Source organism: Mycteria americana, chromosome 4 (genome assembly GCF_035582795.1).
Source record: "Mycteria americana isolate JAX WOST 10 ecotype Jacksonville Zoo and Gardens chromosome 4, USCA_MyAme_1.0, whole genome shotgun sequence".
Classification (NCBI taxonomy): Eukaryota; Metazoa; Chordata; class Aves; order Ciconiiformes; family Ciconiidae; genus Mycteria; species Mycteria americana.
In genome coordinates this window covers 46,208,254-46,231,007 of record NC_134368.1, presented here as the reverse complement: position 1 = coordinate 46,231,007, position 22,754 = coordinate 46,208,254, and the positions used below count along the sequence as shown (strand labels likewise).

Below are 22,754 nucleotides of genomic sequence, written 5' to 3'. Positions count from 1 at the left end.
CCTCCTAGAAACAAGCTGGGAGAGTTGATGAACCTCGTAATTTCAGAGGAGACAGTGACAATCAAACAGCAATCTAGTACTATCTGCATTTTGGATACAAATTTAAACAAGGGAGTTCTGAAAGAGCATACTTTCTCTCCCTGACAGGTCTGATGACTTCTTCCTAGAAAGGCTGACTACATACTGTATGTGTCTACGGGCACTTCTGCACTAGAAGACAAGCTCGAGAAGTTATGCTGGTTTTTAATTTCCCCATACCATGCAGTTTTACATCCTAAAATTAATTGCAAAACATCTAATGAGTAAGTTGATCTTCTACAGCTATTGTAGACCACTAAATCTGACAGAGTAATTCAGCTGCTGCTCCAAATTCTGATCTAGCTATATCAGCTATTTAACAAAAGACCATCCAGCTCCAGTCTTTTAGTTAATATGAAATTAGTGAAATATTAAAAGTTACATAAACTCTTAAGATTTATTACAAAACAGATTTCCACCACCACATACCAGTCTCCAAAAGGTTTTTATTTATCATCCCAAACTAGCAGATATTATAAAAATAAAACATTTAATATTCAGTTATTTTTTATCATACAGTTTTCTTTTTTTGAAACAGAAAACACATAGAAAAAAATAGTTTTCTATGGATGTCCCACAAATCGTCAAGCTCTGCATTTGTTCTATTGTTGCAGAAAAATGAAGCATCTCCAAAATAAGGGAATACAGTCTTGGCAGCCTGTTCTTCCTCCCTTTAAACTGCAGTGCTCTGTATGCACATTTATGGAAACTTAGTAAGGCCTGAACTGAGAAGGATGGCTATCTGGAGGAGGTGGAGGAGGCGGCGGCGGTGGCAAAAACGGGTATGATGAGTTGTACATGTTCGGGCCCGTCCAAATCATATTCAGATTTGAAGGCGGAAGATGGAATTGATGCATCTCATTAACAGAACCAAAAACTGGAGGAGGAAAGGGATACTGTTGCATCATTGGATTTTCTTTTCTATGAGGCTGTGGAAACACTGGAGATTCCTGATGTATTCTGTTGTCTGAAGAGTATAGCTGTGGTGGTCTTACTTGTGGTCTTGAAAAACCTGGAGGGCCTGATGGAGGAAATGGATCCCTGGAGAACCCTCTGCCACGGTATCCCCTTGAATAACTTGAAGCAGGTTGTTGCATTGACTGATGAAGTCCTTTATTCTCACCTTAAAAAAAAAAAAAAAAAACCACCACAGTGGAAACACACACAGTTTTAATATTATTTTGGAAAGATTAAGTTTAGTCCTCACAAATCTTTCAAGGTGAAGTCTGGGAAATTTGAAAAGTACACTTTATCAAGAAATAATACTGGCAAATAATACATAAACAACAAAATAATACTGGCAAGTCTACTGTTTAGTAACTCATCTTGATTTATTAGAGCAATATAGAAAGAATTATCCTGAGGCTTGCAAATTCAGTCATTAAAAAAGAAATTTCACTTTCTTCCCCTCCAGGCATTTTCATTTGTATTAATGAATCACAGGAACACTCAAACTGTGAGCATTTTGGAAACTTTGGTTTAAAACAAGATTTAAAAGCAACACATTTTAAAACTGAAGATCAATCAACACTGGATTACACTAAATGGTATACAGCTTTCAGACCTGAATTGATATTACAGCACAGACACAGGACACAAGAAATTATTCAAACTCAATTTAATAAAATTAACTTACTCTATTGGAAAAAAGGCAGCCTGTACCTTTAGCTAATTAGCTTTCAGCATTCATCTTTCAAAGATGAATTCTTCCCTGTACAGGTCACTGTAAGCATATATTTAAGGTTCATGCCAAATGTACTGCCACCTTATATAAATACCGTAAGAGTATTAATGGGATAAGTGCTATAAAGTTAAGAGCACAGAAATATTAAATATGTTCCAAAGAGCTGCTAAGATATTCAAAAGGCTGTAGAATTTAAACTAAAACATGATCTCTAAAGGATTTTAGGGCTAGAAGCAAAAAGGTATTTAGGAACATAACACCGCATAAAATCACTGAATTTTAAGAACCTATGTGGACCTAATCATTGGCACTAGACTACATAGAAACATTTTCACCTTCGAAAAGCTAAGTCTGGAAAGGTAGCTGAATACCAAAATTCCTTCTTATTTTCATGGAACTTAAGACTCCTTTGGTGCATGCAGTCCTCTCAGAAGCAGTGAAGTGGAAGTACTTGAGTGAATATTTTTGTTCTTTCTTCTCATATCAAAGACTATAACAATGAGCCAATTTTAATATACTCAGAGTTTTATGAAGATGCTACCAAGAAAAACGCCAGCTGAGACTGAGTTTGTGGCTCAATTTGCCAGATATCCTTGTAGAATTCCACAGCCAAACTAAATTGCACACAATGTCAATTTATACCATGTTATTTACAGAAAAACACAGCAAATCATAACTCGTACTCCCTTGACAGATTGAGACAGTTCCTCCCCTTGTGTTCTCAGTTATGGAACATAGTTCAGCAACAGCCTCAGCAAGCCCTAGGCAAAGGCAGCCCTGCAATAAGCTGGCAGAATAAGGATATGGTGGAAAACATGCCGTATGCTAGATAAGCAGAAACCAGGAGAGAAAATAACCATCAGCAATGAAGGGAAAGTATGGCACGATTCAGATCCTCCCCTAAGGGAGAACTGTCAAAACCACAGGGCAAAAGCCAGTCCAAGAAAGAAGGCAGCTTTATTTAAAGGGTACAAGGGAGTGATGTACTGTACACAGAGTAAAACAGTTAACAGGACAGTTACTGACTTCCCAGATCAAGAGAAAAGGGGTTCAGTGGGGCGGAATGTCTAGCAGCTTTACAAAGGAAGAGCAAGCTCATGGAAGGAGTCAGTCCAAGCAAATCAATGGGGGGAAGCACTGCGCTGCAGACAGTTGAAGCAACCTGATATGTAAGCAGTAGAAGAAAAGGGAAGGGGATGAGAGTCAGTAGTATTTAAAGGGAGTGGTACAAAAAGCATGTAACAGAAGCAAACCAGTGAGAACAGAAAAAGAAGGATGTGATTTAAATTATTCAACCAAAATGGCAACCAAAACGCAGAAAGTTTTGTCAGCAGAGAGGCATGAGAGAAGACCAATAGGAAAATCTGGTTATTGCAAACAGAGCACAGCTGCAAGATTACACCTGGAACAGATCTGTCAACAGCAGGAGAAAGGAAGGCAAAGAAGGCTATGTCTATTATGAAAAACTATATATAGTTTATTAAACTACTATAGGTTTGTTTATCTAATGACTGTGTTAGGTAAACAGAGAAGTTCTCAGTGGGCTACACAAGTAAGTTATTTTAAAGGAGTATTTATATACCACGGGTGAGGAAGAGCTTCCTTTTCAGACAGGGGAATAAATTCCCTAAGACTTGTGTCTTCTCCCTGATTGTCAAAAAAATGGGTTTCCAAAAATTGCCCATGGCCTTCCTCTATCTTCTCCCTGCACTCAAAGGCTTAAGCTGAACTTGGGCCCCAATAACCCCTGCAATAAGCAAGCTCTAAATACCAAAAGGTGGCATCTGTTCTATATCCTCACTGTGTCAGCTGACACTGTCGTAAGAGCTTTTGAGTCTCCTCTGACAACTGTCCTACTCCTATACTACTTCCCTTCCACAGTTTAATGGAAATAAACCCTTCATTTTCCTTTTAAAAAAATTAAGGAATGTAGCCACAAATTCACAAATGTAACTTTGAAAAGCACAGAAATACTGATTAGCTGTATGAAGCTCAATCATTAAGACAGATATCATTGTGTATTTCAAACTCGGTTTAATAAATAAAAGCATTCTCCCATAGCATTCACTCACTTGATGCATTTGTTTCTGACTTAGGTTTCTTCCTTCCTTGACTTTGAGGCTTCTTTTTCTTCTGTTTTGCCTCTCTCTCTTTTTCATCATCACTGAAATCCAAGGCCTGTTTAAAAAAAAAATAAATTAGGAGAACAAAGCCATATAAAGATTGCAAAAAGAACTTCAGTTCTAGCAATAAATCATTATTTAGAAAACAATCCATCCTTGTTAGAATATTAAAGCTGCACTTTCCTATTTTGCATTCAAAGAGCCATTCTGTGTTCAGCTGGCTTCTCAATACAATCAGTGACTTAACACTCCACAAATTTCTCTTAAGACAATTACACAATACTCAGTTATTCCTTCTAATTTCCCTAAAAACAGCAACATTCAAGTACTGAACACAAATTTTTGATTGTGTAGGTGTTAGTAAGAAAAAAAACTGGGAATCTCTGAGGGAGCTGGCTAGTTATTGCCAAGAAAAAGCTTCCAAAGGGCAAACTGCAGACTAGGTAAATTAAAATATGGATTTAAGTAATGGTTGCCAAATTAATTTTAACTCAGCACAGTTAAACTACATTTAAAAAACCTCTAGTCTAAAATTGTCACTAAATTGGAATTTCTGTAGTGTATTTAATAACACTGTTCCCATTAAACTTGCAATAGCAATGTTATTCCAAAGGAATTTTCAGCTTTGAAGAATGTTGTCATTTACAATAGATTCAATGTCACGACAACATTTTGTTCCTGTTACACAAGGTTTTGCTACCTTTCCAATCCTAGCTTGCATTTAGAATGCGGAAGAGTTATTAGTGACAGGAAGAAATCTCTCAGCATGATTAGTTCCCTGAAAAACAGCTCGCTCATACGACTTAAAAGGGTTTGCTCCCACCCTCCCCTTCCCAGTTCTGAAAGGAAGGGGTTTGCTGCTTACTGATGTATCTCTATAGTATATACAGAGCATGGATCTCAAAAACACTGCACTAAAACAGTGCTAAAAAAGCCACATAAAAGTTAATTCAGAGTACAACTATTTCCTCTTCTACATGCTGGATTATATTCTTACTCAAAAAAAAAGCCATAAGATTATACATACCATGAAGTAAAACCTTCACTAACTCCTGCTTTTTCTAAGGACTTTAATACACTATCCTCCAGTAGAGCAGAAATAACAAACAGGTACCTTCTGTTGCTAGCTAATTTCCATGTAACAATCGGAAAAGCCACCTCACAGAGAAATCACAGTTATCTGCTTGTGCTAGCCTTGCAGCACAGAGATCAATCACACTGTCATCCTATGACCCCAAAGACAAGGCCGAGAGAGATTGTATTACTGAGTCTACAGTTAAACTGTGCTAATTACAAGCCTGTCAGAAAAGGAACACTTATCGTATACCTTAAAGTAGCAAGCATAAAAGGCCTAACATGGATTATTTTAATGTTCATACAAAAATAAAGCTTCACAGTATCACAAAAAGAACTGACTCCAGAAATTGCATGCAGTTTACCATGGGAGCTGGCCAAAAAAGTTATAGAATCAGCTGCCAGCTGAGGGCTGTAAAAGAGTCTGGCTGTAAGAGACAATTTCAAGCATCAGGAGCATAAAATTTAATCTGCGCCCTTGTCAACAGCTATTACCTTCACAGCAAAAGCTACTTTCTATCAGCTCATCGGCTGTCACAGTTTGGATATCTTAGTGTAAACTCTAACTGCTAGAACTATCCAAAGATTATTCTAATTAAGGATTACAAGATGTTATATGCGGTGTTTTCTCCAAAACAGAGCACACAGACATATCACAACGTCAGAACAGCCACAGAAACAAAGGTGTCATAAAAAGGAATCAACTTTGGCCATCCTTGACATCACTGATTTCGTTCAAGCTTCCTTCCTTCCTATAGTGAAGTACAATAAATGTAAAGTTCCCCCTATACTTTCAGATTCTAACCTGAAGGTAACAGTATCATAACAAAAATTAAGAAAAATCATAAAAAATAAATACCAACTTTGGAAAAAGCAATTAATCTATATCTGGAGAAGACACGACTGCTTGACTGTATTTAGCCAAATTTTAAAGTTACTTAGGTTCCTACAAATTCAAATTAACACATTTACAAGCTTGTCTCCTGAATAGCTTTAAAATATGACTAAGAAACAAAAAAAAGAGCTCACCATTAGCTAATAAGCATATTTTGTATCATCATCACTAGAAAATTGTTTGACAAAAGAAAGCTAAGACTATTGAAAAGTCTCTAAGTACACACAGTCTTTCAAAGCTCTATTGATCAAATACCTACAGTCCAATTCTATGCAACACTTCTAATTCTCAATGATCATCAGATGATTCTCTGTGTGATGATGTCTCCCGGAGAAAGGAAGGCAATTTACAATCAGAACTGACAGACAAGCATTCTTTGAGAGAAGTTAACACTGCTCAGCTCAGCTCCATTTGTGGGAAGAAAAAAGGTATTATTTCAAAATGCATCATCCTCACCATAGTGGAAAAATCAACATTCTGGGTTGATGACTAATACATCATTACAGGACCTATCTTCAAGCATAGAAAAGGCTGCATAACGTCTCTCCTTCAAGCCAGAACAACTGGCCTGGGATAAGGACTGTGAATGCAAAAATTGATACTGTCCTTCACAACATCCTTTCTGGACAAAGTTGTCCAACTGCGGGATGAGCAGGTTCATAGTGCACCGGGTGAAGGACTGGCTGAAAGACAGAGCTCAAAGGGTTGTAGCAAATGGGGCTACATCTGGCTGGCAACTGGTCACCAGCAGTGTTCCTCAGGGTTCAATTCTAGAGCCAGTTCTGTTCAATATATTTATCAACAATCTGGATGCAGGAGTTGAATGCACCATTAGCAAATTTGCCGATGACACCAAACTGGAAGGTGCTGTTGACTCTCTTGAGGGACACGAGGCTTTGCAGAGGTATCTAGGTAGGTTGGAGCATTGGGCTATGATTAATGGGATGAAATTTAACAAGTCCAAATGCCGGATCCTACACCTAGGATGGAGTAACACCGGGCACAAAAGTATAAACGGGGAGAGGAGTGGCTGGAGAGCAGCCCTGCAGAAAGGGATCTGGGGGTGCTGGTCGACCGCAGGCTCAATGTGAGTCACCAGCGGGCCCTGGCAGCCAAGAGGGCAAACCGCATCCTGGGGTGCATCAGACACAGCATAACCAGCCGGTCAAATGAGGTGATTATCCCGCTGTATTCAGCGTTGGTGCGGCCTCACCTTGAGCACTGTGTGCAGTTCTGGGCCCCACAACTTCAGAAGGATGTGAAGGTCCTTGAATGTGTCCAGAGGAGGGCAACAAAGCTGGTGAAAGGGCTGGAAGGCATGTCCTATGAGGAGCGGCTGAGGACTTTGGGCTTGTCTAGTTTGGAGAAAAGGAGGCTGAGGGGCAGCCCCATTGCTCTCTACAGCTTCCTGAGGAGAGGACGTGGAGAGGGAGGTGTTGATCTCTTCTCCCTGGTATCCACTGATAGGACACGCAGGAATGGTTCAAAGCTGCGGCAGGGGAGGTTTAGACTGGACATTAGGAAGCATTTCTTTACCGAGAGGGTGGTCAAACACTGGCACAGGCTTCCTAGAGAGGTGGTCGATGCCCCAAGCCTGTCAGTGCTTAAGAGGCACTTGGACAATGCCCTTGACAACATGCTTTAACTTTTGGTCAGCCCTGAATTGGTCAGGCAGTTGGACTAGATGATTGTTGTAGGTACCTTCCAACTGAAATAGTCTATTCTATTCTAAAAATTGGTTAGAACTCAAAAAAAACCAACCAACCCACAAAAAACACCTTTCCTACTTAATTAAAGAGTAATAAGCACATACTACGTAGCTTAGAACTATGCTAACTATACAAGCTTTTGGAAGATTCAAAACAAGCAGATGGAGAGATCTCTTCAGGATACTATGGTAGACACAAGGCTTCTAGGAATTTCAGCTGTTTTGGATAAGATAGGCTTAAAGGAGAAATTGCAAGGAAAAGTGACTCAAATGTTGAGCTAGAGAACAAATCTCATGAAAACACCCAATAAAACTATCAGCCTTGAGATTCTTATTGAAGAAGAGAATAGTCATGAAAAGTATAGTTAGAGTTAAGGAGCACTGGACAGGAAGCCTGATGTCATTGAAGAAATCTTTACAGATCCTACAGTAAATTATGTCAATGGTCGTGAGGAGCACTCGCTTCCACACGATCCTTTATGACTGCCTTTGTATGGAAGAAGCACATCTCCTCTCATAAAACTAGTGTTTTATAATAGCAAACAGTAGGGAAATCTTACTAAGAAACCATTCAAAGAGTGCAACAGAAGAGGTGTCAAGTTAATCTAACAAAGCAGACAGCTTAAACACCCAAGGATTACAGTTTGCAGAGCACTAGCAGGCCTTTAAAGACAAACAATTGCTTGTGGCAAGGTAAGAGACAAAGCTGCAGAGAAAGAACTGCAAGGACAAAAATTCCCTAACAGAAGCAAAACTATTAGGCAAGGTAAAAGCACTGCTACTCAAAGTTGAACGTTCAGGTTGCCAAACATGTTCTTGAAGGACTAGAGGAACTGAACATAAGATATAAATTTTCCCAATTGCAAAAAGCAAGCAGAAAAACACAGCTAGTACTCTCTACACTGACTGTGAGGCCTCCCCAAGAAAAGCATGACCTTCTTTTCAATGAAGAGGTACATCCAACTCTTGTCTGTGTAAAATATAAGCTTGCTAATTAGTTACTCTGCACAGAATTTTTTCTACATATATCTTGTGTAATCAAAAACAATAAACAAACAAACAAACAAATCTATAGTTACTTCAGGTGGTGGTTCTTGGTCATTCTTCCAGGATGCATCTGAACCTTTTTCCCTAAAAAAAAAACAAACAACCAAACCACAGATTAGACAATCAAGATGAAGGAAGATGGTGTACGGAGGCTATGAAACATCTCTTGTTTGAGTCACGTAGTAGCAACATATTCCAGGTTAGAAATAATTTGCAAGAACTGTACTGTAGCAAATTGAGTAACACTTTCGTCAAGGTATCAGATCTCCTAAACCAGGAGCTGCCTGTTTTGAGAGAGACATTTGGTTTTTAATGTTGTTTCTACATGAATCGTAATGTATGTGTCAACTCAGAACTTCACTACATATGTCACTTGAAAAATCTTCCTACTTTGAGTGAAGACTGAACATTTCACACAGTTAATATTAAGCTTTGATCAATATTCTCTCAACACATCCTTTTGAACCTAAATTGCTTTGAACCTGAATTGAGGTAGTTCACTGCAACTTTCTTATGCTGACTAACTGCTGACTACAGTCATAAGCTTTCTTATTCTTCTGGTTTCAGAATACATATCTCCAGTTAAAAAGGACAATGAACTAGTCTAGTAGGACACAGGCTTTAAGTATATCTATAGCGAAGTGAATTTGGAACCAAAAAAACCCCTCTAAGCTTGGCTTACAATTCTATTAATACAGTGTTAGCTAGATAATTAGGTTTCGTCTTTTATATTTACAACAAAATAGAATTAAAAAGCAAAGTAAAAGACATTTAAGGAAGCAGAAACTCAATCATCTTGCCCGACAAGCACCAAAATCTGAATTGCTAATTTGAAGTGGTATCATTTATTTCACCCACCACTTTAAGAACTTCACTAAAAATCAAGTAATTTCTTTGATTAGCAACAAATTTGCAGAACAAATTTAAACTATGCCATTAAAGTCAGTGGAAGGTTTTTCCACAATGCTCGCAAATTTAATATATTTCGGTCTGAAATGTCAAGACACAATCCTTATCTATGCAGACAAACTGTATAAAATAATGCAATACTGAAAATTCTTACTTGCAAAATGGAACCATATAGTTAAAAACACCAACTTGTTCAGTGTGAAAAGTCTTCAATCAGTGCTCTAATAACCAAAGGGGTTTTTATGTATTCTCCAAGTCAGCAACAACCAAGCAGCAATAGCTACATCAAAGTACATAAACATCAGCTCTAGGCAGCCTGGACTTGAGGCCCTTAGTCAAAGGCTGCCCAGGAGAACGCTGGCAAGTCATCTGGAAGTACTTTGTGCCTCAACCCCTAACCATAAAACTGAAGCTCAGTCTCTACAAATCACTAAAAAACCATAAAGACACACCACCCTTGTGATTATGAGCAAATCTTATTAGCATGCAAGCTGTTTTACAGTTCAATTAGAAGAAAATGTTACAGGGAGGAAAGGAAGATAAGGGCTCTATATGAGTAATTTCTTGGCTGCAGAAAACTATCTATGCAATAATGAAAGGTAACACTTTTTTTAATTATCATTATGAAGCAACTTCTTTGTTTCTCCCTCTCATCTTATTATTTTGGGGCAATACATGCTGGCCAGAAATACCAGAGCACGCAAGAAACTCCAAGACTTGTGGTCATTAGGCAATAGGTAGTACTATTGACTGCAAAATTTAAACCTTTTAAGTTCTTCAGGCAGCTTATCTCACTCTCCCAAGGCAGCCTTCCCCATTTCAGCACAACACAAAGCACTTTTCATGCTCTGAGATACCTAATAATCTTCTGCAAAGAAGAGGATAGTAATTCTTTGATTTCTGAACTCAGATACTGTAAGATCTGGAAGACTAACAAAAGGGGACCCAGAGGAATCATGAAAATATATGAGCTTCTTTAGAATTACTTTGCTTTTCAGGCAATACAACATAAATCTATTTTTAGCAACAAATTATTTTGCATTCAAGAAGTTTTACACTACACTTTAATTTATTTTGCTATAAAGTATAAGGCTTATTCTTAGCACTGCAACTTTGTACAATGCAAGCAAATTGCATGCCAGATTTCAGAAAAAGCTTCAAACCTAAGGTTTCTTTCAGATCTTAACCCTGATTCCTTTCCTTTTCAAAGTACCATCACAGTTTTGTGTAGCAGTTCTAAAACTTTAAGCCTATAATACTCCACAAGCTGGTCTGCACGCAAACTAACAAAAAGCAGAAAATAAAAATCATTGGTCATCAAATTTACAATCTGCTAAGGTCCAAAAGCTTACTTGTGAAGCACTGACTGAAGCTCAACTTTTCTACTATTCATGCCATCTTGGTTTCTTTATATAGACATTACAGCACAGATCAGAAATCAAAATTCTTTATCCTTTTTCAATGACACCTACTTTGTAAATAGGCAGCTTCAACAAATAGTACCAATTGCCTCACAAAAGCTTAAAAACGTTTACTGACAAAACTCAGAAATAAAATATTGTTTCAGTGAAATGTAACTTAAATCACATTATTCAGAAATCATGGTTTACATCAGATCACACTGCTCCTTTTAATGCAGGGCAAGAAACAATGTCTGATGCACTGTTCAGCTGCGCTAAGTCATGAAAGTGTGAAACATTTTACCTAGTGTTCGATTTTGTACCATATATGACAGTGAAGTACTACCAAAAGACAAATAGTTCCCAAAACTAGTTGCAAAGCATGTAACAAACTGTAACATGAGTCTCACGTCTCAGATGCTGAGTACGGCACACAGTTATTGATGTAGTAAGCAGATGATTAAAGTCTGTGCAGTTACTGTGCTAAGCAACAAAGTTTAATGGCACAAATCAAAGACCAGCTGGCATCAAAATGCTGCAGAAAAACAAACAAGCAGCAGAGCGAGAAAGTGATCTATATTGGTCTTCACTGAAAGGAAAAAAATATGCTTGTTCCAAAAAAGACTCCTGCAGGCCTGGCCACATGCATGACTAAAGAAAAAAATTATTCAGTATGAATACTGGCAGAGTTGCAATTAATGCAGACACCAATATTATTGGCTATAGTCAGAAAAAATTTGCAAGTCAGATGAGAACTAATCCTAATAAACAGAGGCTAAGTTGCTTGTATGATAAAGGACTTTAACTTATATTTATTTCAGACAATTATTTAACAATAATTAGAACACTAATGCCTAGCAGTCATTTATTATGCTGTAGTTCTTATTCTGTATCTTTGAGTACACTTCCTTTTAAATGGCAACAAGTCCTATTCATACATGCTACTTTCCTCAGGCAGACTGTGATACACAAATACTACTGACAAGCTTCTGAACATCATACTACATTGACACTCAAATCCCCCCCTCTCCCAAATTTACAGCAGGTAATTTTCATATAGAATTGTTATTCTCCAACTGCACAATATATTTACTGATAAATTAAATTTCAGTTCTGGCCTTGTAACATGAAATAAAAATAGTAAATAAATACAAACTTGTTCAGAATTCAAACAAGTTTATTATAAGTTATGAAACTAAACAAGAATCTGCAGAACAACAAAATCTGGAAAGTTCAGCTTGCAAAACCCTTGCATGTGTATGTGTGTGAGAGGGTGTGGAGGAGGGAAGTACCAATGTATTTTTTTCCGATTATGGTATTTGAAGTAACACAGCAACATTGAAAGAAAGAAAGCTTAATATATTAAATTGACTAAGAAGCTACTAAACTTCAGTAATTATAACACTTTAGAAGCTTGTAGTTTACTGCTACTCTGTACTGTTCTGAAATGCAAAACAGCAAAACCTTGTTATTACAACACAGTTGAGAATATCTAAAAAAAGAAAAGTCTTAATTCTCAAGCTTAGTCCTACAGTTTCTCACTGAAGGCTAAACTTTAATCCAGGATTTTTAGCTATGTTAAAAAATACATTATAACCAGATTAGAAAAGAATTCAGACTCACTGTTTTAGTTTCTCTGCAAATATATACTGGGTGAAGTCTTCCAGTGATGGTGCAAAATACATGCTATCTCGCACATTAATACCTTTTGCTTTGATATGCTCAGAACTGTTAAATCTTAACACATAAAAGGGATGTAAAACAGGACCAAATATCTCAAATATCTGAAACACAAACAAAATCAAAATGTTTAAATAAACCACCAAGAGTAGATAGCTAATTTCATTGTAGACAACCATGAAGCTTTAAGACGCTTTGTATTTAAGAAGTTCGATATATTTTCCAAATGCAGCATGAAATAAAGTTACTTTCATGTTTTAGTTTTATTAGCACATTTTGTTTGACAGTGTATTTCCCCAGCTACTGTTTAAGTCAAAATGTGGAAAAGTTATCACATGTTGATGTTGCCTTCACCCACCCAACTGTACTGTTTTCACTGTCTGCTTCCTCTACGTTAGTAATCTTTCATCAAATCTCTACTCTTCTCTCTCCATTATGCTTTCAAATCTCTTACCTGGAACAATCTCCCGATTGTTTATTCCTCAAAGTTCATCTTTACAAGACACCTTTATGTCAGTTCCCCTGTCTGCTCCCCAATTCCATGGAGAGCAGAGAATTCTGAGATGTTGTACAGAACACCTGCAATTTCAGGCTGTGTTTTTTTGTTTCACTCACATCTAGCATTCAAAGATATGATAGTAGTAACCATTCTAGATGATGGTTTTCTTTCCCCAGAAAACATACAAAATAAAATGCAACACCCCTCTCAGCAAACATGCTTCATTATACTTGCATAAAGCACACGCTGGCCTTAAACTGGAACAGCAAAGTGTAGATATGTAAACATTCCCCATTTTTCCTGAAACTTGACTCTAATTTCTCCAATCTTTGCTCCCAACTCCTGGCAATAAAAGAGCACAGCCTGTTATTCAAGACATCATACATCTGAAAGCAACCTCTCCCTCTCCACAAGCACTCTCATAAAATAGCAGAAACTCATCACACATTGTAATTCTGTAAGGATGCAATGAATTCCAGGTTAGGAATTCTTGAGATTAAAAAAAAATAGATTACTATAGCAAGAGTCAAAAGTACAAAGAAAAAACACCTATCAAGGAAATATTATCTTTCCTTTAGTTGACTTCAACACTACCTGTTGGAACATAAAAGAATACTTTGAATTTTATATTAGAATAACAGGTTTTTATGCTTTACACACACCTTTCCTGCCGCTTGCCGATCTTCTTTAAAAATTATGCTTTCCTCATTTACTGGAGGTAGGCCTCTCAGCGATTCAATTATTACTAAAATGGAAAAAAAAAATTATCAATTAGAACTTTGTTTCAACAGCATATGTAGTTAATTGCAGAGAAACTTAACAAACCACTCCATTATTTGTCTACTCAAGTTCACAGAGCTTCACCCGAAAATTCTTGCGCACATACAAACCCACTTACATTCATACACCCCTTTTCCAGTGATATATGAGCAGTAAGATTTACATTTGTTACAGAATTATTGTTCTCTGGGGTGGAGAAAGAAAGGAAACCAGATGATAGGTACAAAAGAGAAGTCTCAGATATGTATGTGTGAGATACCCATTGTATTTACCCGGGATGTTTCTTAATTAAGTGCATAGCAGCAATAACCTGGTTTTTTGACTGCAGATATATTCTGCCTTCTTAGTATTCCAAATTAAATCCTCCTTGGAAAAAAGAATGGAGATGGCTATTCATTATAGCTTCCCCTAGTAAGTCATATGAATCAGACCAGAACACAAGAGGTGTCTGGCAGTGCAGTCACAGTAGCAACTGGTGGTGTCATTTACATATGCAGATACACAATTTGAAATACATTTCTGCAATTTAATGTCATATATAGTCTCATACTACATTTGGGCCTAATCCATGATTAATGATGGGATGAATGGTCAGAGCGAGCAAGTCTAGTAGCTCAAAATACGAAATCTTAACACTTAGTAGACTTAAACACTTATAAATGGACACAGAAGCATGTTCTTCCTCCATTAAATACGTAATTTGATATACAGGCAACTTCATTTTTAGGTTTTCCAGATTCAGAGACATAAAGAGCTTATTCTTTACTGAAATCTTTAGAGTAGTTCACTCTCTTCCTCTGTAGTAGTTCACATTTGTTGCTTCAGTCTACAGAAACACCGGGTCTTCCTTTATGTTCAGCAGGAATTATGCATAAAGCTGTCAATACAGAGGCCTCGCAACATTACACTCAAATTTTGATTCTGAAGGTAATCTTTTCTACCTCTAAAACAACAGAACGCTCAATTAAGCACTCTCAGTGCCTCTCCATCATCAAATAAAGTCCCTCAAGCACTTAGTGTCACTCAGACTCCAACAAAAACTAACAAGATTATCGCTGCTAAACTTACATAACAGGACTTAAAGAATAAACATCTCATCAAGCTAAAACTCCAGCTTTGCTCCTATTTCAATCTGCAAACACCTTGTGACATGCCAAGCAAGCCTGTGACAATGCTACAGGCTTAATAGTTCACTGAATTTTAAGAGAACTAGGGAAATCAGTTTATTTTGTGCCTACCTATAAGATAAAATACAGAGTGAAAGAACCCAATTTGTTGCTTAACGCTCATGAGAAATACACCTTAGCAAAAAAAAAAAAAAAAAAAGATCCTGCACCAACAAGAAACCCAAAACAAAACACAACAAAAACACGCACACACCAAAAACTCTTAGAGAATACTCTCAACTGGATTGATCACACATAGTCCCCAGTCTTCCAGTAGGCTAAGGAAAATATTCTGAAAACATAAGTCATGCCAGTCCCATGAAACCCAGAGGAAACATTATCACCTACAGCCTGTTTGACTTATAGCTCCCTCTGCCCCAATCCACCCAAAATCCTCAGCTTCTACTCTTCCAAGGCCCAAACTGCAGTCCCGGGGCAGGTTTCTCATATATACCAAAGCTGTCTACTTTCCAGGCTACAACCCACACAGTGAATTTTTCTCTTCTCTTTAAGTACTTTGAAGCAAAACACAGGAAAAGTTCTGTTAAATTCTGATACACTGTGCAGAAGTTAAAGTTCACAGAAAGTACTGTGTCATCTTGCTTTTAGCTAGTGTGAAGCAAGCATGAGCCTATACTGTTTTAGCCTTAAATTCACCTCACAGTATGTAATAGCCAGCTTACAGGTATCACACACTGCAGACTGATGAACTTGGAAGCTTGCTACGGAGAACAGCAGAGATTTCTGACACAAAGGGACAGAAAGCATTCAGGATACTGATTGTTGTGCCAAAATAATAGCTGTGATTTCCAAATGAGATCTCAACTCCCCACATACTAGATACAAACCTGGTACGCACAGGTATTGATTTAGTTCAAAAATCAAAAACCAACCCACAATTAGCTTGCAGAGTCCCTAAAAGGGCCACAAATCAATTGAAATTGAGGCCACTCAGACACCTGTTTCCAGAAGAACTGGAAAGAAAGGAGAACATGTAGAAAGTCATAAAGCAAGGCAGTAAAAGCAGAAAAATAACACAGATATCTTGGGTTTTATTCCATTCTTACAGTTTTATTTCATGTATGATTATTAGTCTGTTTTCTAACTTTCACCAACCAATCTAAATGCAACAATTCATATGTTTCAGTTCCATAAAGTAGAATACAGACTCAAGAATTCACCTATCAGTAAAACTGACAGCATTTGAAAAGGTTATATGCACCAAGGAGGATTAGAAATTAAGGACAGTTTTCAAAACTGAAGTCTTTAAAAACAGCTTTGTTTAAACATTCACATACTAGATCAAAAATAAGAATAATTGCAAAGTATAATTCAACCGTTTCTTTTTTAACTTATTTTCAAAGTATCATTTTAGCTGAAAACAGCATTCTTGGAAGTCCCCATTATTATCAATAAACAAGAAAGGGCAAAGTAGAACAAGAGGACAATGACCAGATTACTACCTTCCACACTCTCAAGCCAGCTTCCTGCACATGAATGAAATTAAATCTAACTCCAAACCAACAAAAATACTGTAAAGGAAATGCCTGTATTACCTGGAGTCTTTTACAATAAAAGAAAATTTAATAGCAAAGGCTATTTGCTTTAATTCTTTTGTACCCCACTCAACATAAATACTTTAACTTCAAAATTGAGCTTCATTTCTAATTTTCATAAGCAAATTGCTTTGAAAGCCGTTCAAGCAGAATGGAAGACTTGACATAAGCTTAAATATAAACATACTATGGATATTTTATTAATACCAGCTTCAGCAAAATTTTGATTTCACATATCAAAAACTGAGGTCCCAGGCAGATCTGAAAAGATTCCTAAATGCCTACCGCTGCAGTTAAGCTTACATGCATTGTATGTCTCAATCCCATTAAGCTTACCCTCCAGCACCTGTATATCATGTTAGTCATGCTGTCCTATGACTGCTGACACTGGCAGCTTGTATTTGGTCAAGGTGCTAGAAGTGGGATGAATTTAAAAAAAAAAAAAAACAACCAACCAAACAACAACATACATAATATACCAATTACCCAAGCACTGCTACACTAGCTAAAGAAATAAGTCTTTTTCCTGCCCTCATATATTAACAAGCACGCACTTGGGACTGCATTGTACTGCATCTGTGCTTTCAGTTATACACCTCCTGTATCTTCACAGATAATTCAAATATAGCATGCACAACTGGAAGATTTCTTAAAATACTGCAAATGTTCAATCTTATTGTTGCCAGAATTAATATAAAAATCATAATACACAGTGAAAAAAGGCTCTTTTATGAAAAAAAAAAATAGAACATGAAAGTCACACAGAAACACATGCATAATAGTCATAGTATCTTACATCTTTGGAATATGTAAGCCAACTAAAAGGGAATTCAACACAAATGTCGTTTGGTAGTCTGAGTTCTCATTCAGCAACCCACTACCCCCTGAAATAGAATGCTGCAGTACTGACACTTTGAGGGAACAGTTAAGTACACAATTAATGCAGAGATATACAGAAATTATCTTAATTAAAAACAAAGCAAACATATCTTGCCTACCTAGCTGCTCGATGATGCTGGAAACTGTCCCAAAGAGCTTCAGTTCAACATCATCAGGCAGAATTATTGATAAGTCTTCAACAGGAGGCAGTTCCTGAAAATATCAAGTCAATGTTCAGAATATAATCTCATCACACTAAGACATTCATTACTTTGCTGCTGCTTAAATTTGACAATCAGAAAAATCTCCTAACATTTTGAAGATTTAATAAAAATATCTAGTTTGATTTGCCTCTTTCAGAATAATTCTAAATGAACTCATCTTGGGGAAATGTCACTTTTGAAGACACCTTTTCTATTGAGACGCTACTCTACATATTTCCATTGCAACTAAAGTAGAAGACAATTTTATTCAACTGGAAAAAACCAACAACTGATAGACATTTTGTTCATTTTTTTGAGCTTTCAAGTTAGATAAATTAAGTTCAATGTACAACACAGTAATTAATCTGTAATAAAAAAATCAGACAGCCTGTAACCACATCCAATGCATGACAGAAGAAAAGTGTACATAGCAAGAGATAAAATAGTACGAAATACACCAGACGTACCATCTGATTTGACAAAATGGTATCTGTCCATTTATGCCATGACTCAGACCATTACAGAAGATGTAAAGATCACAACAATCTATACAAAGGAAATTATTTTTAGCTAAAGTTGTATTTGGTACAAGAGGATAAGCATAGAGAACACTTTGGAAAAAAGCGCCAAACGTCAGATATACAGATGAGTACTGCACAAACAATATTCAAATTAAACTTTTTCCTCAAATGTAAGTATCAAAATCTGCTATCAAAGGGTGATTAACACTGAACTCATCATCTACCTCCAATTTACTCGTAAACTAAGATTTCTATGTATATACCATACTGCCATGAATTCAATATGGACTACATGGAATACAAGGTAAGGGCAACTAGACTAAGAATCATCTTCAATTTCAACATCCTCTGAATTTGCAGGTAGAGTCCAAATCTTAGCCTGAACTGCACTTTTAAAGGCCATCACCAGAAATAAAATCCCTCTCCAATAGAAGAATCTTAACCTGCCTTATCAAAACTTCACCTGATAATCTTCACTCTTAACAAAAGTGCTTGGCAAAGGCTTCTAGAGCAACTCACACACCAGAGGCCAAGACTTTCCCACATCATAAAATATAGCATTAAAGCCAAGACGTGAATTCAGATAGAAACACCACACCCTTCTACAGGACAGTAAGTTTTTCAACATTAAACCAACTTCCTGGCTAAGACTTAACCGAGTCATGCATGCCAGAGCAAGTCAAAGGCCAAAGACCAGAAGGAAGAAAGCTAAGATTTTGATCATAAATCTCAAATTGGTAAACTGTACCATCTATCGTACCATATACAATATCTGCCAATCCTACACTTCAAAGTAGAAGGTTTCTAAAATAGTTCCATTAACACTCCTTAATACGTGCAGGTTTTTCCCCATAGCACATATTCCAGTTAAATACTTTCTTTAATCTTTTATTTTATCTTTGACCCATGCTTTAGCAAGTTAGCTATTATTGGGGACTTTTGGGTAAAAAACTAATTATCATGTTTCATTTTTAACAGATACATTATAATTTTCAAATTGTATTCCCTCAAATGTACATAAGACAATCTACAGCATTTTTACATAGACTAATTCTATTACTGTAGGATGGCGTAGTACAAGACACAGTAAATAACGTAGTTGCTAGAACTTCAGTTCTTATTAACTGGGAAAAAGCTATAGCTTTGCTGAACCAATGAAATTAAACAGGCCAGTACTCAAAAGGAAGACAATGTTTTTGTAAACATTTGGACTCGAAGCTAGTAAGCTAATGAGACAAAAGAACAGATCAACAAAGCATTTTCAGACTAACATGAATTTTATTTAAAGAAATAGAGATAAAAGGTAAATAAAACCAGATAAGTACACCTATTTGAGCGAGAAATTTTGTTCAAAGTTCCACTGCTGTAAAAACATGTTGTCATAGAGGCACTTACAATGGTTCTACTATTAATACTTCAAAACAAAGTGCATGTAAGCAGGAATTGCTCTGATGTTTTACTCCTTCAGAACACAACATTCTGTGTGTTTCTCAATCTTTGATTAATTTCAGGGATAAAAGAATATGCTAAGAGCTTTTCTTTACTCCAAGTGTCTCTAGAGCAACAGTTTAAGAATTAACAACATACTCCCATCTCCTGTTGTTGCTACTACTAATGCGTGTCAATGCCTCAGCCTTTCCAGACAGTCATCTAGCACTTCATTACAAACTCTTACAGAGCACTGAAGCAAAGGTAAATGTATCCAAATGCTCTTCAGAGGTTTTTTTCTCTACCTTTCTAACAATTTCTTGTACCTTTCACCAGACTTGATTCTCATTCCAGAAAGCATTTTTTATGAAGGAGAGATCTCTACAGAATAACAGATAAACACATACCGTTAATGTGAATTGACATTACACTGTTATATTATCCTTTTATTTGTAATCCATTACAAATGACATGTAGTAATAATCTGCTAACAGATGATTAGGTAAAACTCATTCCTTTAAACCTCTTAATTTTGAGATAATGAGGAATAATGGCAGCAGTACTTAATGAGTATGTTTTTTATGAGAACCAAAACCAAAAGACAGTATCTTGATGCAAATTAAGGTTCTGATCCGCAATACATAAAACAGTGCTACAACAAAAATTGCATAATAAAACAAACACAAACCACTTCTATGGCCACTCTAATAATTTTGCTTAAGTGGGTAGAGGCAATGCAATCTGAACCTCTGGGAGGCTTAATACAACAGTCGAAATGTTTACCTCAAGCCTAAACATATTTGAAATATATCTGCAAGATATATCAGACCTTCAAGTCTCTCACATAGAGAAAGCATGATGAAAGCCTGCAACATACAAACAATGAAAAATGTATTAAAATATCCATATTTTATCCAGAAATTTATTTGTTTTCATTAATTACAACTGTGATTTTATACAAATATGAACCTAAAATGAGCTGTGAACCTCGCTTTGAGTGGTCTTAAGATACTGAAAAATAACACTTTTCAAGTTATTAACTGTGCTATACCCGAACTAGTGTAAAAATATACATTCAATCACTCAGTACTGCAATGACTTAAGAATATATTAAGTTAAACTATTTTAAGTTGGGTTACTAGCAAAAGGTTTAGAAGATAATACATTGTACTTACATCAATAGGCAACTCATCTTTTGTTTTAACACAGTAAGATCTGTTATCCTTCTCATTTGGATGATCGTCTTCATCAGATGCTGTTGAAGGAGAACACGAAGAGGAGGATGTAGTTGATGAACTATCTGAATCTGTATCACTGAATAAAACAAACATGGGAGTTAGAATATAGACTTCTACATTACAGATAAAAAGAATGGCTAGATTATACACTACTCAAATACCCTTGGTTACCAGATATGTTTTTCTTAAACAAATACGTTTGTATACAGAAGAGCAGCAGTCTTTTCTGAATCTACAAGCCACTGGACAAGATCATAAAAAAATCTCAGAAGAGTAGTAGCTTTGGCAGTTCAGAGCAAATGCTAACAACTACAATGGCTCGTTTGGGTTCCCACTGTTTCACTGCTGAATGGTGTATGTGGCATGAGAGCAATCACCTCTAAGTTCACCTCACCCAGTTTCTCCCACTGGCTACCCCATGCAAAAGTCCAGCACCAGCGTAATTCCCTCTGTCAGACCTACGTGATAGTCACAGTTTGGGACCTACACTTCATTGGTTTGCAAGTGAAATGAGAGAGAGTCACACGATGATCACTTCAGTATAGTACCTAGATAAATACAGCCAAATTAGGACCACAATGTTTATGCATTATCAGCATCTTTCCATTTTATGCACCCCTTAAGTTCCCAGTATTGAACATCACTTGATGTAACTGAGCACAAGAAAAGTTTTGAAAGATAATACATAGATAATACAAAAGATAATACAAAGATAATAAAGCACAGATGCAAGTAGAAGATGGAAACTTTTATAAAAAGCATACAGGTTGAGAATGAGCTTTTCCACCGCGATGCCAACATCAGAGCAAGAGTTAAGATCTGCAGACCCTTTACCCTGAACCCCACATTCAGGTTTTTTCAGCAATAACACTGCAGGTATCTTGTCACAAGTGATGTAGGAGCACTCTGTGAGGACCGTGTCAAACAAGACGTTCGAACGGTCATGGTGGCCCAACCAACCATGATGTTCCACAGGCCACCACCACCAAACTCACGTTTGCATTAAATCCCATACCCTTACAGTCATTGTTCTGAAGGCTTATTAACTCAACAGTAAAGTGAAATGTAACTGAAAATGTCACCTGTCACGGGAAAGGGAAAGCTACCGAAGCTGAAGCGCTGGGGCTGGGGCACCCCGCTCGCAGCGCACCGAGCCACAGGAGCGGCGGCCCGCGCCGCCGGCCCACCCGCGCCGCCGCCTCAGAGGGGAAAGAGCCACCCCGGAGAGCGAGGGTCCCTCGCCCCGCGACCCAGCCCCGGGGCTAAACCCACCTGTCCGAGTCCGAGGAGGGGGCGGCGGCAGGAGGCCCGCTGGGACTCGCGGGCGGCGGCGAGCGGCGCGCCGCCTCGGCTGGGGGCGGCGGGGCCCCGTCTTCCTCACCGCCCTCCCGGGGGCTCGGAGGGCTCGGCGCCCCCTCCGCGCTCGCTACCTGCTCCTCGCCCGGCGCCGGGCCGGCGCTGCCGGGCTCAAACGCCAGGCTGGCCATCTGCGCCACCACCTCCATCCCGGCACCCGCCGCACGCGCCCCAGCTGCACCACGCGGCCCGCGGCCCCGCCCCCAGCCAACGCTACTTCCGGCTGCCCCGCCGCCCTGGGGTTGCGCGGGCTCGCTGAGGGGCAGGGCGCATGCGTGGGCTCGGAAGTGCGCCTCGGGAAGGGCGGGCCGTCCCGCGACGCGGCGTAGTGGGGCGGCGCGAGGAGCGGCGGTTGCGGGGCCGCGGAGGGCGGGGGCGGGGGCGGGGGCGGGGGCGGTAGTCGCCCGTTCGGTCCGTGGTTGGTCCTTGTCAAAATAAGCCATTCTCTTAAAAACTGGGGGAAGGTAACGGTAATGAATTTTGTCGTCATTTTTATAGCTTTGTTGACTTAAGTCTTCGTGCTAAGTAAC

The 22,754-nt window shown here is 38.1% G+C and overlaps 1 protein-coding gene across 1 annotated transcript; it reads right to left on the bottom strand.

Annotated features, from left to right (window-relative positions):
* Nucleotides 1-510: 510 nt before the first annotated feature.
* NAF1 (nuclear assembly factor 1 ribonucleoprotein) lies at nt 511-22,428 on the bottom strand. Its single transcript, XM_075500359.1, has 8 exons — nt 22,141-22,428; nt 20,806-20,944; nt 17,598-17,691; nt 13,760-13,842; nt 12,542-12,702; nt 8,642-8,693; nt 3,835-3,940; nt 511-1,201 (listed from the first exon to the last, which is right to left on the bottom strand). The coding sequence occupies exons 1-8, from the start codon at nt 22,371-22,373 to the stop codon at nt 789-791; spliced, it is 1,281 nt and encodes a 426-aa protein (XP_075356474.1). The 5' UTR covers nt 22,374-22,428; the 3' UTR covers nt 511-788.
* Between the last annotated feature and the right edge of the window lie 326 nt (nt 22,429-22,754).

What these genes read in the sequence shown, in the direction of transcription:
- NAF1 (XM_075500359.1), bottom strand. Translation starts at nt 22,373, where the DNA reads ATGGAGGTGGTGGCGCAGATGGCCAGCCTGGCGTTTGAGCCCGGCAGC. An exon ending in AAGATGAGTTGCCTATTGAT is followed by an intron (nt 17,692 to 20,805) that starts GTAAGTACAATG and finishes TGATATTTTCAG; the next exon opens with GAACTGCCTCCTGTTGAAGA. An exon ending in ACCAAGAACCACCACCTGAA is followed by an intron (nt 3,941 to 8,641) that starts GTAACTATAGAT and finishes TTTTTTAAACAG; the next exon opens with GCCTTGGATTTCAGTGATGA.